Genomic DNA, 14,762 nt, shown 5'->3' with positions numbered 1-14,762 from the left:
AGTAATGCTTTTAACTAGTGAGTTAAGCTTGCTATATCTCAGTGCCTGGCCAAAACATACACACAGTTCAGTGTATATGAGCTACCCATACGACCTAGGATCATGGACAACTGTTTAGAAGGTACCTAAGAGGGAGAATATCAAAGGGCTTTTTTATCTCTTAAATTGAGTCTAAGTAGTTATCGCACTACACCCCCCTCAAGAAAGAATCTTCATGTTTTAGGATCGCAGATGCCAGTGGTCTGACTGAAATTCCATCCTGTATTAATCCCTTGAAATGGCTAACCCAGCTCCACTTAATGAAATCTTTTTACAATGACAGACTTCATCTGATAGTACAAAAGCACCAATAATTTCTTTCCATAAGGAGCACACAGGGCTGGCAATAATCTGTTCTGTTGTCATTTCTCTTTATCATCATTCGTGGCATTTCCCACCCCCCCCCCAAGCTTTGCAGAGAGGAACACAGAAATGAAGGTACCAACTGACAAAGAAGAAGTCAAGCAATCAAAACAGCCAATTAATCATACAGATGAGCCTGACGCTGTGATGCAATAGAAGATACGCCACCCACTGTAAGTGAAAGGCTTTGAAAACTTGCTCATTTGATGTAAACATGACCTTAGAATTTAATTAGCAACTCTCTCCACAGGTGACGAACTAGTAAAGTACTTTTCTTCTTAATGACAATTTATTTTTCACCATTCTCTTTGCATCTCTCTTTTGTTCAGCTTGTACAATTCCCTCTCCTTCTTAATTGTATGGGGCTGATGGCAGTGTGTATGCAAATAGTTGCTGAAATCCGGAGGAACCTGCAAACTGGAAACAATACCCACCGCACTACCCCCTTGATCTGAACACTGTAACGGTATCCAACTAAGCTCTCTCATCTCCCTCGGCTACTCAAGCCCCTAGGGCTTTCATAGCTCTCTTCATGCTGTGCCAAATCCCACCATTCTCAGGAACGCCAAGAGCAAGTGGATAACATAGAGCAACTCAATTCAAGTTTATAATTGAGAAGTTAGACATGCAAGACACACTCATCATCAAAGAACGCACATCTCTAGATACCCTGGGAGAGGGAGGGAGGGGTCCTTCATCCCAGAAGATCCTGGAAGAAACTGGACTCTGTCCTTGTATACCATGGACTTAGTCCTGCCTCTCCATTCCTTTCCAGAGGGCTAACAGACAATGGGAAAATATACCTTCCTCTGAAGAATACCCAGGCAAGGGATGTTTCAGGAGCAGGCAAATTCAGATTTTCATGAAATAACCATCAAACAGCTTATAAAACAGAAAATTTGTTTTCATCCTAGAGATGGAATGAGATTATCCCGTGGCAACACTATGAACCTATGAATGAATGGGAGGCCCCAAAGACATTTCTAAACTCCTTGAATTACTATGAATTCCTTCCTTCAAAGTACAAGCAGCACAACTAGACATTGAAGTAATTCTTGGGGGTGTCATGCCACAGTGGCTAAGTAATATGACCTTGCTGCTGCCCTTTCGGTCACATTTTCGCAGGAAGCGCCAAATCCTGGGGCGGGGGGTGGGGGGGAGGGGGGGTGGAATTAAGCATTTTGAATGCTAAACAATTCTAGGTTATTTGGTAACACTGATCAAGTTTTAACAACAGGACCTAAAACACTGTATTAGAAGCCAGGAGTTAAGTTACTACCCAAAGAACTAACAAAGCAATCAGCAGGATTTAACTTCTCAAGTGCAGAACTGAGAAACATTAAAGATGGTACTGGACAATGGCTAACAGGTCACGTGTTGGACCTGGTTCAAATTCAGGTCACATTTTGACTGTACGCGTGCATATATACTCTGTCACTTCAGTCCTGTCTGACTCTTTCTGACCTCATGGACTGAGCAGCCCATCAGGCTCCTCTGTCCAGGGGATTTTCCAGGCAAGAATACTGGAGTGGGCAGCCATTCTCCAGGGGATCATCCCAACCTAGGGACTGAACCCGTGTTTCCTGTGGCTCCGCCATCACTGCAGATGGGTTTTTTCTCTCTGAGCCACCTGGGAAGCCCTTTGTCTGTATATTCTCGGGCAAATTACTTGAACCTGTAGGATCTTCACCGAAACAACAGGGTTGACAGCTTCCTACGGTTGTTTATGAGAATAAAATGATATAATCAATGCAAAGTGCCCCGCACAACATAAATACTCAAAAGATCTTATTGTTAGCTATGAGGATGATGAAGATGCTATACATATCCAGATATTCAAAGGTAAACTTGATATTTTCATAGAATAGATTTAGATTATTAATTTAACTAATGAAAAAGAAACTAAATATTTTGCAAATACTTACAAACTGTACATGAATGGCTTAGATCTAACCTTATGGCATAAATTTAGGAACTGCAGGATTCACTCATTGCATGTGAGTTGTGGAAAATACAGAAATAAAAAAATCATTTTATTCTTAAGGTGCTCACCAGATAAACACAGATAACTAATGACAATCAGCATAAACATGGCACGTTAAGAGAAACACATAAAGCATTATGGAGAATCACCTGAGGGACTGACAAGTGGAAGTGGCTCAGCTGTGTATGACTCTTTGCAACTCCACGGACTGCAGCCCGCCAGCCTCTGCTGTTCATGCGGTTCTCCAGGCAAGAAGACTGGAGTGGGTTGCCATTCCCTTCTCCAGGGGATCTTTCCGACCCAGGGATCAAACCCAGGTCTCCTGCTTTGCAGGCAGATTCTTCACCGTCTGAGCCACCAGGGAAGCCCCACAGGGCCTGGCGAAGGTGCAGCCAAAGGCACTTAGGAACATTTTCCCCAAAAGCTGCCCCGCGATTCCTTCATCAATCACCTATCAGGAATTAATACTCTCAAACTTCTTACATCAACCACTGGGAATTGATACTCAAGCTTTTTCTCAGTTAGGGCATACCTACATGAGGTAAGAAAGAGCTTAACAAATATAAGCTGCTGCTGCTGCTGCTAAGTCGCTCCAGTCCTGTCCAACTCTGTGCGACCCCACAGATGACAGCCCACCAGGCTCCGCCGTCCCTGGGATTCTCCAGGCAAGAACACTGGAGTGGGTTGCCATTTCCTTCTCCAATGCATGAAAGTGAAAAGTGAAAGTGAAGTTGCTCAGTCGTGTCCAACTCCTAGCGACCCCATGGACTGCAGCCTACCATGCTCCTCCATCCATGGGATTTGCCAGGCAAGAGTACTGGAGTGGGTTGCCATTGCCTTCTCCAAAATATAAGCTGTTGCCCCTTAAAGAATATGTATTTCCGAGATTTCTCTGGTGGTCCAGTGGCTAGGGCTCTGCACTCCCAATGCAGGGGGCCCAGGGTTCAATCCCTGGTCAGGGCGGTGGATCCCACATGCTGCAGTGAAGATCAAAGATCCAGGGTGCCACAGCTAAGGCCCGGTGCAGCCAAAGAAAGAAATATTTTTTATAAAAAGAATATTTTCCACTGTGCGCAAGATACTGAAAATCATAAAATTACTTCTGTGGTATTTAACCTCGGTGTCTTCTGTCCCTTTCTGTAATATCATATTTTTGTTTATTACTGCCATTCCTAAAAGTACCTAAGCTGAATTTTTTCCAGTTGGATTTCACCTTGGAATATGTAAGAGACATTTAGGTGTGCAAAGATGAGGCACTTTCTAAACTTAATGCAGAAGATTGTAAGGAGGATTTTTCTTGTGATGACAGTGAAAAAAAGCACAATGTCTAACCATTTCTGTTAGAAATTCTGCACACTGTGTGTTAAAAGATGCAAAATGCGGAATCCAGCAGTGGCTAATGTAAGGAAAAATGGTTGTGGTATTATACAAGTTGCAGAATCATTTAACCGACTATGAAGTCCAGGTTCCTGTTTAAAAATGTACGTTTAAAAGTGGATACAAGTACTTATCTTTCTCTCTTTTAACTAGATGAACTGGTGAAAGCATCAGCCGAATACTAGGTGGTCTATTAATGAAGAGGGGACATGGAATCTTGTACAGTCATTCCCAGGATGACTTCTAAGACCACCACACCATCTGCCTATCAGCTACATTAGCAGCCACAGTAATTGCATATATTATCACTTTTTAAAAATTTATTTTTTATTGAAGGATAATTGCTTTACAGAATTTTGCTGTTTTCTGTCAAACCTCAACATGAATCAGCCACAGGTACCCATATATCCCCTCCCTTTTGAACCTCCTGCCTATCTCCCTCCCCATCCCACCCCTCTAGGTTGATACAGACCCCTGTTTGAGTTTCCTGAGCCATACAGCAAATTCCCGTTGGCTGTCTATTTTATATATGGTAATGTAAGTTTCCATGTTACTCTTTCCACACATCTCACCCTCTCCTCCCCTCTCCCCATGTCCATAAATCTATCCTCTATGTCTATTTCTCCATTACAGCCCTGTAAATAAATTCTTCAGTACCACTTTTCTAGATTTCGTATACATGTGTTAGAATATGGTATTTATCTTTCTCTTTCTGACTCACTTCACCTTGTATAAAAGGTTCTAGCTTCATCCACCTCATCAGAACTGACTCAAATGTGTTCCTTTTTATGGCTGAGTAATATTCCATTGTGTATATATACCAAACTTCTTTATCCATTCATCTGTCAATGGACATCTAGGCTGCTTCCATGTTCTAGCTATTGTAAATAGTGCTGCAATGAACAATAGGATACATGTTGTCTCTTTCAATTTGGTTTCCTCAGAGTATATGCCTATGAGTGGGATTGCTGGGTCATATGGTGGTTTTAAAATCCTAGGTTTTTTAAGGAATCTCCATACCACCTTCCATAGTGGCTGTATCAATTTACATTCCCACCAACAGTGTAAGAGCGTTTCCTTTTCTCCCTCTCCAGCATTTATTGTTTGCAGACTTTTTGATGAGGGCCATTCTGACCGGTGTGAGGTTATACCTCATTATAGTTTTAATTTGCATTACTTTAATAATGAGCAATGTTGAGCATCTTTTCATGTGTTTGTTAACCATCTGTACATTATCACTTTTTGATGACTCATAATCTTATTACTCAGCTATTCATTTTCATTGACTTGATGCAAATTTCATGATGCAACTACAGCATGATATCCCTAAGAGTTATTTTAATATCTCATTCTGCTTCTTTTACTTTAAAGTGAGAAATTTATGGTCATTTGAGAATATGAACCCAAGTCTACTGAGCATTTTAAACACAAGCAATTCTGTAATACAGCTTGGGATGTCTCTAGATTCTACTTTAATACACTCCTTATCAATTAGACATTCCCTTGTGTGAATGGAGCTCCCCCATCCCCCGGTATTCATATCAGCTGGTTCCCCAGACATCTGAGATAATTTCTTCCTTTCTCCAACTCATGAGGAGTAATAAATGTAATTTAACTGTACACCAATTTCACCCTTCTTAGAACCAACATGCAAAGGTATCAACTCTTCACTGACAAAGCCATTTTAAAGTTTTTCAAGTACTTGTTTCATTGCAAATCTTGCCAGCTTTATCAAAGCTGACATAGATGTGAGGTAAACTTTTTAAGAATGTGAAAGGTATTACATGTGGTGGAGGCTTAGTTGCTAAGCTGTGGTCTGACTCTTTGCGAACTCATGGACTGTAGACGGCCAGTCTCCTCTGATCCATGGGATTCTCCAGGAAAGAATACTGGAGTGGATTCCCACGCCCTTCTCCAAGGGATCTTTCCAACCCAGGGATCAAACACATTTCTCTTATGTCTCCTGCGCTGACAGCAGGGTTCTTTACCACTAGCGCCATCTTTAATTGGCCAAGAGTAAATCCATCCTCTCAGTGCCTCAAATCAATCACTGAATATCTCAAGGAAATTCGTCATTTATGAGAAATGGGTGAATATTTATCACTGCCTTTTCTTGTATGTAACAGTGATCAATGAGAACTTCAAAACATACCTAGCACAGTAATACTTGAAGGCAAAGAAAAATATCACTGGGTGGGGGGAAAAGCAGGTTCCTGGTTAATCACCTCAAAAACTTTCACTCGCTCATTTGATTCAGATAATATTTACTCATTACATCAGAAACAGTGCTCGGGATAGAAGTAAAAGAAGAGCTACCACTGATTGAACAGTTACTCTGTCCTGGGCAGTCTTACAGCTGATTTATGAGAATTATCTCATTTTACAAATTAGTGAGGTAGGTACTACTAAATCCTCAGTTTAGAGCTGAGGAAACCTAAAGTTTACGTATGATACTCCGAGATAGGCAGCAGGTAATGCCAGTTCAGGGACTTGAATCTAAGCCCCCAGGTGTCAGAACCTGTGCACTAAATCAGTCCTCTGCAAACCATACCTCAAGGGTCATTTCTTGTTGGCAAAAATGTGTTCATTGCGATGGTTCCTATTTTGATTAATAAAGATATATTTGAGCCTAGTTATAATGATTTAAAATTTCATAGTCCAAAACTGCAGTTACCTTTGCATCAACCTAATAAGTCCCTCTTGCTTCAGTTCTTACTGAAGACAGCAACTCACAAGCCATCTAGCCTTTCCAAACATGTCAAGCACAACCCTGCTTCAGGGGTTGGTCCTGGCCTGCTTCCCACACCCAGATACCTCTAAGAAAGGTCCTTCCACCCAGCCCCACACCTACATTCCTAGGCCCTGGGACTCCTCCTTCCACTTCACTGTTTCCATGTTATTATAATCTGCCATTCAACATGTTGACAGGGTTTTAATGAATTTAAGCTCCACAAGGGCAACAGGTTAGCTCACTTTCTTCATTAGCTTATCTCTGGCACTACCAGGGCCTGACATATACACACATCTGCTGAACCAATGAGAAAATGGTCCCTACATTCAAGAAGTACTAAGTTCAGTGACATAGAGAGAGGTGAAGACAACATACAAACATTTGTACTGGAGTTTAATAGTCTATTTCTTACTTTACCTACTTTTTTTTTTTTTTTTTAACTAAACATGCTATTCCAAATCAAATTTGGAGGTCTCAATCAAAGCAAAGAGAAAACCAGCTTTGCAACCTCATGGTCTAGGTATGAAATTATCCTAGACTATTAATAAAGTATTTCATTGAACAGGGGCACTGACTGGGTCCCCAAATTTCCAATCTTAAGCCCACTGCCTCCTCTTCTTTCAGTCTCAATTTCCTCGAGTCTTTGCTGAGTTCTATAGTCATAGAAACCAGAGGTACTTCCTCCACTCTCCACCCTAACTCTTCTCCTGAGTCCTACTATTCACCTTCTGTCCACCAGTTTTGAAAAAGACATTCATTTCTTGGTCACAAGTGCAATGAAACTCAGCTTTCACAAAGATAGTTTATCCTTCAAAGCATTTCCGCTTCTAAGAATGTGCTCAAGTTTAGTCAGTGTTTGGGAAAGCCCAGAATAGCACTCTACTGCTTGACCTGGAGACAATGCAGCTTCTAAACATATAGGGGAAAATATTTGCGGGGAGTTCCTGAGTAGTAAAATGTTATTAACGAACCAGTAACACAACAATACGCAAAACTACCAAAGTAGAAATGACATTATCTTCAAGAATGATCGCCCTGGTTGGCTTCTTTACTTCCTGGCCACTTTTTAACTAGGAAAAGTGGATACAGTTCTAATGTATTGATTTTTAAATACACCCATGGGAACACTGCAGATGTGATTAAGAGAAAAGAATCACTGACAAGAAACAGTCATACCCTCTCCTCCAGTCTAGCCAGCTGCTCTTTGTAGAATGCATCCTGCTTCTTTATCACCCGATCTTTCTCTTCCAGCTGCTTAGCCTAAAAAAAGAAATGAAAAATACACTATATTAAGAAAAAGCAGTAACAGCAAAGCAAAAGTTAAGTATAAATTGCATTAGAAATACGTATACAAAGATGAAGATTTTTTGCAGGCTAGTAGGTCTCTGCTATAGAAAAAACATTTATAAGATGATGACTGCTGTATTTAAATGTAAAGAATGGGCCTGCATTGTATTTTTTTAAACTGTAACAGCTGTGTCCTACTTTGTCCAAATGTTTCTGATAATGTCAGACTACAGCACAGACAGTTTTATTTAACTTCTCTTTTGAAGAGTAATTTCAAGGATTAATATTTTGCTTAATAAAACTTTGATTTTTATCCCAGGCAAAAGACACAGAGTTATTAACCTTTCTTGAGCAATAAAAAATGCCTATATAACATTTTGTACATAAACCTTCCATACGAGAACCCTTAAAATACCCAGTGAAACCAGCATATAAATAAATGTATCGGTCTACTTCCTTTTTAATGGCATAGTTGTCTTTGGCAAAAAGGGCAAAAACCATTCTAATTCTTTATTTGAATAATTTTAAGTAATTAAAAGTAAAATAATAAAAGTAATTTTATAACTCTTAGTTATCCTACTAATTTATCTTTTTAATGAAATTAAAACTCAAGCAATAAAATCTTTATCCTTGAAAAAAATAATGCTTTCTTATGGATGTTTTTGAAGCTAAATTAAAAATTCATTTCTTTGAAATCTTGTCATTTGGGACAAAGCAGATGGACTGAGAGGGTATTATGGTAAGTAAAACGGCAGATAAAGAAAGGCAAATACTGTATGATTTCACTATATGTGAAATTTAAAACTCAAAACAAATGAACAAATACAGCCAAACAGAAGCAGAGTCATAGATACAGGGAAGAAACAGGTAGCTGTCAGAGAGGAGGCACCTGGGGGAGGAGGAAAATAAGTGGGGGTAAATAAGAGATACAAACTTTCAGTTACAAAATGAATGATTCACAAATGTGAAATGTACTACAGCCGGGGGATGTAGTCTGTAAGTCTATAATTACCTAATATCTCTGCAAGGTGACAGATGGCAACCAGACTTATCATGATGACCATTTTCCAATATACAGAAATATCAAATCACAATGGTGTACATCAAGAACTAACATAGTGTTGCAGGTCAATTATACTTCAAAAACAAACAAACAAAAACACTCAGAGAAAAAGAGATCAAATTTGAAGCGACCAGAGGTGAGGGGAAGAGAGAGGGGTAAATACATGAGGCTGGTAAAGATAAAAATTTCCAGTTATAAGATAAATTAACATTAGGAATGTAATGCCCAACATGATAAGATCATTAATACTGTTCTACCTTATAAAGGTCATAGAGAGTAAATCCTATGAGTTCCCACCACAAGAGAAAACATATTTTTCTACGTCTTTAGTGCTGTGTCTATACGAAGATGATGGGTATTTACTAAACTTATTGCAGTCATCACTGCAGGAGGTATGTAAGTCAAATCATTGTTATGCTGTACACCTCACACTTACACACTGCTGTATGTCAATCATATCTCAATAAAACTGGGGGAGGGACAATGAAAAATGCATTTTTTAAACTGCTGTTTCTATTTTTATTATATTTAAATAACCTTTATTTCTGAGAACAAAAGTCCCTACATGACCCACATTAGAAAAGTTTTTAACGTATTTTTTGGTCAATGAATGTTGAACACAAGCCTGACTAGAAATTTTAAAAAATAAGCAAAATACATATTTTGGCATTCCCATTCTTTTGCCATGCAAGGCGATTAAGGTTCGCCTGGCTCAAACTGTGTAAGGGAAACTGTCACTACATGTTTAACTCAGGTGAGCTCATTTGCACATCTGTTGTAGGTAATTGTTTTGCTACTTACTTTGACTTCAATATCCTGTGGCATGTAAAAAACAGAGAAACAGTTATTTACCAAGAGAAACACTTTTTCCCCTAACATCAACCAAGAAATCAGATGGATAGTATTTACCTAAAATGCAAGCCAAAGGAGACAATGGGGAAAAAAATAAGAGGACTTGCTTAACTTGGCACATATTTGAATATTATTGTACTATTAAATACTGTTCGAATAGAAGATTTAAATGAAAAGTTCATGCTGCTTGAAAGTATAAGAATAATTTAAAAACCAAATAATGAGATTAAATAAAAAATACACACATATGCAAGCACATAATCTATGGCTCCTTGACATAACAGTAAAAACCTTACTAGTCTAACAGGAGTATAAAAGTAGTAGTAATAATGCACTAGTAATGGAGTAGTAGCAATGGAGAAAGAATTTTTGATAAAATTATGTGTGAAGAAAATATGCAAGACTATATGATCTAAAGAGGAAAGATCTGTCTAAATTCAACACATACCCCCCAAATATAAAGGAAATGCAGAAGGATGGATTTATGAGAACCTCCATAAAATAAAAAACATTATACAAAATGAACAAGCAAATGAAAAGAAATACTAACTCCTAACAGTGAAGTTAGTATTGCTCACATAAAAAGCACTTAAAAAATAAGCTCTCCATCCCCAAAAAGAGTCAAGAGAAAAACATCCAAGTGACATAGACTGGCAATCTGCACAAAAATGTACATAACACATTTAAAAAAACCTACAAGAAATCAAAAATGAAAATTAAAATAACAAAATTCCATAATTCATCTATCAGATTTAAAAATATAAAATAAAAATAATACTGCCCAAGATACATGAAAAACATTCTCTTCAAGACACTGTTCGTCAGAATATAAATTGGCATAAGCATTTTAAAAATCAGTTTGACAAAATGTAAATAAGTTTGAAAACCGTACATATGCACTGAGATCTAAACACTCTACTTTTAGGACTTAAGTAATTATGGCAATATGCAAAGATATTCATGATAAGATTAATTAGAATTGCAAAGAAACAGAAACAAAAACCAATCTAACGGTTAAATTAAAATATACTCAAAATATACGAAGTAAAAAAAAGAAAAAGACTATAAACAGAAAGGGGAGTATGATCTCTTTTTTTGCACGGAAGAAGAAATAAAAGACCGGAAGGATATTCAACAAAATGTCAATAGAGGTTATAGCAGGGTGGTAAGCTTATGGGGGATTTCTAATTATTTTTTTTCCTTACATTTTCTGTATTAAAAATAAACACACTTTGTAGTCAAAAGACAAAGGAGGGAATTTTCTGAGGTGAAGAAACAATTCCCCTTCTTGATTATGGTAGACAAGTGCATGCATTTGTCAAAACTCAAACAACATTGTATCGCAAAACAGTGAATTTAACAATATAAAATTTTTAAGTTAATCCAAATAAAGCATATTAAAATTCATGAAAATAATTTTATAAATATATATATATATCTTTACTAACATTAATTTGCTTATCAGTTAATTTCACTTCTAGGTATTTAATTAAGAAAAACACACAAAAATTTATATCTAAGAAAACACTGCCAACATTATTTAAAGCAACAAAAAACTGGGAACAACAGAGGTTTGTGTAAATAAGATATGGTCCAACAACAGGCTCTTTATTATAAAGACTTGAGTCTAGCCATAATGATCAAACACTGAGAGCCATTAAAAAATACTGCTTTAATAGAATAATTGATTTAACTCAAAATATTAAGGGGAGGAGAATGGTCACAAATTACCATGTACACTAAATTCCTAATTTTGGTTAAGAAACGGGGGCGGGGGGCAGAAGAGAAGGACAGGATAAACTGAGCACCTAGTTATGTAGACACAGAAAAAGTGTAATATATGCTGAGACATTAACAGTGGATATGATATGCACAGCAGGATAGTTTTCTTACTTAGACTATTCTCTATTTTCCAAAATCTCTGTAACAAAGTTATATTTCTTTAATCAAAAAAACTTTAAACATCATTATCACATTTATCTGTGATTATCAAATAGAAATATAACATGGTACAAAAGACAAAAGAGTGAGTAGATTAAGTGGCTAATACTAACAAACAAATTTAACAACTTGAATAGTTATTTACAGCATGGAAAATTATTTTACCTAGTAAATGCTTAATGTATAAGGACTTGATTATCTCCCCATTCAATGCATGACATTACCAACCATGGTTCTTAAACCATTTACACTAAATAATGTTGCTTTTGTTCACACAGTGCTGCACACTGAGATTTCTTTTTAAAGAAAAAAAAATGTAATAGATATTCTATTATGGCTATTTAGAAAACATTAAGAATTCAGTATCACAAGTATACAGCTTCAGCCTAAAAGAGACTACATTAACCACCAAATTTAATTTTGAAAGGATGATTACCACCTAAGTAAAAGATATGCAGAAACACCCACATCGTAAGATGTAATCCTTGGAATTTTGTTAATGAAACACATCAAAAGGTGAGATACGCACACTAAAGACAAACCACCTCCAAAGGCCTGAAAACACCCAACCACAGGCTGACATCCCAGGTCTTTCCCTTAGACTGTCAACAGAATCAATAGCCTGAGATCTGCTGGGGAGAAGAACAGAGCCAGAAACATGGCCACACCACCTCAAAGGCACACTGCTCTGAAACAGTTAATGTGAGGCTGGGAGAGAAAGTCACACAGCACGAACCTGGAAACTTAAACAAGCCTGGGATACACCGACTAAACTAATAGCTGCCGAGGATGAAGAGTCACACGCGACTTAAGAAAAAGCGGTAAACCAACTGCAGGGAATGAAACTTCCCCGCAGAACGGTCTGACAGATACGGAATCACTAAAAAACGAACAAACGAGAAAGAAGAGGGTTACAACGTTATTCACTGTTACAGGCGGATCATTTCTTAGGGGAAAAGATGGATATAAAAAATTTCCCCCACCGTCTCTGGTTCGCTATTCCTTCTCAAGAAGTAACGTGTGCTGATTAGTCTTCAGATTGTTAGATTCTGGATAATGTGATTGGGCTTGAAAACATGACAGAAAGCGCCTAAATGGATCATTATGGAAAACTGGAGTGTGCCATATACAAGAGAAAGAAAATAAGGAAATCGAATTTTGAGAAACCCAACACATAAAACATTTTGATGTTTGCACTGGGTGCTGGTAGCCAGGTTCAAAATGAAGTACACAACGCGTACATACTTCCTTAAAGACTTTCCTCATTTCAGAAGAGACCTGACGCTGTTAACCACAAGCGACAGAGTAAGTTAAGAGAAGTGGACACTGGGATTCCGGCTGTGACATAAAGATAGTTTCCATGTATGCTCCTAGAGAAGTCTTCACAGTGACAGCTTCTGGGCACGGTAGCTCGGCCCTCTTAGGCCTGGCTGCTCCAGGAGACTGAGATAAGGAACGGGGCAGAAGGCACTGGAAACGAGTGACATCATAATCACCCAGCTCTGAGCACGTACTGTCACTTCACACATCACGTACAAGGCGTGTGAGGGGAGAGCTGGTGCTGTGGGAAAACTGACAGTTTAACTGACAAAGTTCTTTAAAGGCCAGGGTTCAATTTCAATACCTCAAGGTAGACAACAAAGCAGGTATCAGCTCAATTTTCCATGGGATGAGGTTATGAAGACAGAAATTACTAAAACTGAGAAAACGCAACAATTCTAAATCAATCTAAACAGGAAATCCCTATAACTACATTTCTTATCGTTTTAAATTTTGTAAGAAATCTGATGCTTTTGAACTGTGGTGTTGGAGAAGACTCTTGAGAGTCTCTTGGACTGCAAGGAGATCCAACCAGTCTATCCTAAAGGAAATCAGTCCTGAGTATTCATTGGAAGGACCGATGCTGAAGCTCAAACTCCAATATTTTGGCCACCTGATGCAAAAAAACTGACTCACTGGAAAAGGCCCTGATGCTGGGAAAGATTGAAGGTGGGAGGAGAAGGGGACAACAAAAGTTGAGATGGTCAGATGGCATCACCAACTCGATGGACATGAGTTTGAATAAACTCCGGAGTTGGTAATGGCCAGGGAAGTCTGGCATGCTGCAGTCCATGGAGTCGCAAAAAGTTGGACACAACTGAATGACTGAACAAATCTGAAATACACATATAATAAACTGGGAAAGATTTAATCTTTCCCAATCATAAGGATAATCTGTGGTAGGCAAAAATCAATGTATGCATCTATCAACTCACACAGGCAAGTAAGAACAAAGAAAAGAGCTTTCTTCCATGTTAGCCCTACATCAAGCATGATACACAGGAAAATAAAACTACATGCTGATGCTAAGAGACAAAAAAAAACCCCAGAAATACCTGAAGCGGCTGAACCATAAACTTATAAAGTAATATTACATTTAGAAACTGTAGAACATGATCACTGTGAATATCAATTAGCCGTAACAAAATAATTAAAGTGGCCATGTATTCAATTAACTGAATACTAGACTTTTGTTACAAATGAGAAATTACATAGGGTTCACTGAGCTTTTGTGAAGTGGCATTAATAAACAAAGAGTTATACTCAAAGCCCTGGTTTCCAAACCACAGCAGGTGACCTTCAAAAGGGTAACTCATGCAAGTGAACCTGAACAATGACCAACCTATTATCAACTTGAGTATACCTTTCAGTGACTACTTAGAGGCATTAAACATAAGCTATGAGCAAACTCCAGCCTGAAATGTTATGTTCACTATCACAGTAAGAGCTGACGGAAGTTGAGCACAGACCAAGGCATGAAAGACAAAGACCATTTTTCCAACAGACTTCTTGATCCCAAGTTTGGAAGTCATACTCAATCTCCCAGGATTTGATTAAATCCACTTGTTTCTGTTTGTTTTGTCTTCCCCAAAGGACCCTGCTCTACATGTCATATTGTCAACTATACTACTGAATGTGTCCCCTGTCTTTCGGGAGTGTATCTGCCTATTCTTTTGAAAAGAACAAAAGCAAAGATAAGTGGTCTTTCAAATTAAAAAGTAAACTAACAATGAAGTGAGGAGGTTGTTAGTTTAGGTACATACATTTAGAACAGAAAGCAACCTAGTAGTACTTTGCTTTAAATT

General features: G+C 38.1%; 1 protein-coding gene across 2 annotated transcripts in view; it reads right to left on the bottom strand.

The window, feature by feature from the left end:
* Nucleotides 1–14,762, bottom strand: part of CHCHD3 (coiled-coil-helix-coiled-coil-helix domain containing 3) — a 278,588-nt gene that overhangs the window by 93,310 nt on the left and 170,516 nt on the right. Inside the window, exons 5-6 of one of the 2 annotated variants that reach the window (XM_020878065.2) lie at nucleotides 9,646–9,660; nucleotides 7,671–7,754 (exon numbers count right to left, since the gene is read on the bottom strand). In XM_020878065.2, the coding sequence (XP_020733724.1) occupies nucleotides 7,671–7,754; nucleotides 9,646–9,660 (99 nt within the window). The remainder of the gene's footprint in view (nucleotides 1–7,670; nucleotides 7,755–9,645; nucleotides 9,661–14,762) is intronic. The other variant, XM_020878066.2, reaches the window with a different exon arrangement.

The sequence above is a fragment of the Odocoileus virginianus genome, chromosome 1 (genome assembly GCF_023699985.2).
Source record: "Odocoileus virginianus isolate 20LAN1187 ecotype Illinois chromosome 1, Ovbor_1.2, whole genome shotgun sequence".
Taxonomy (NCBI): domain Eukaryota; kingdom Metazoa; phylum Chordata; class Mammalia; order Artiodactyla; family Cervidae; genus Odocoileus; species Odocoileus virginianus.
Note: the sequence above shows the minus strand (reverse complement) of the source record. Positions and strands in the feature narration are given on the sequence as shown.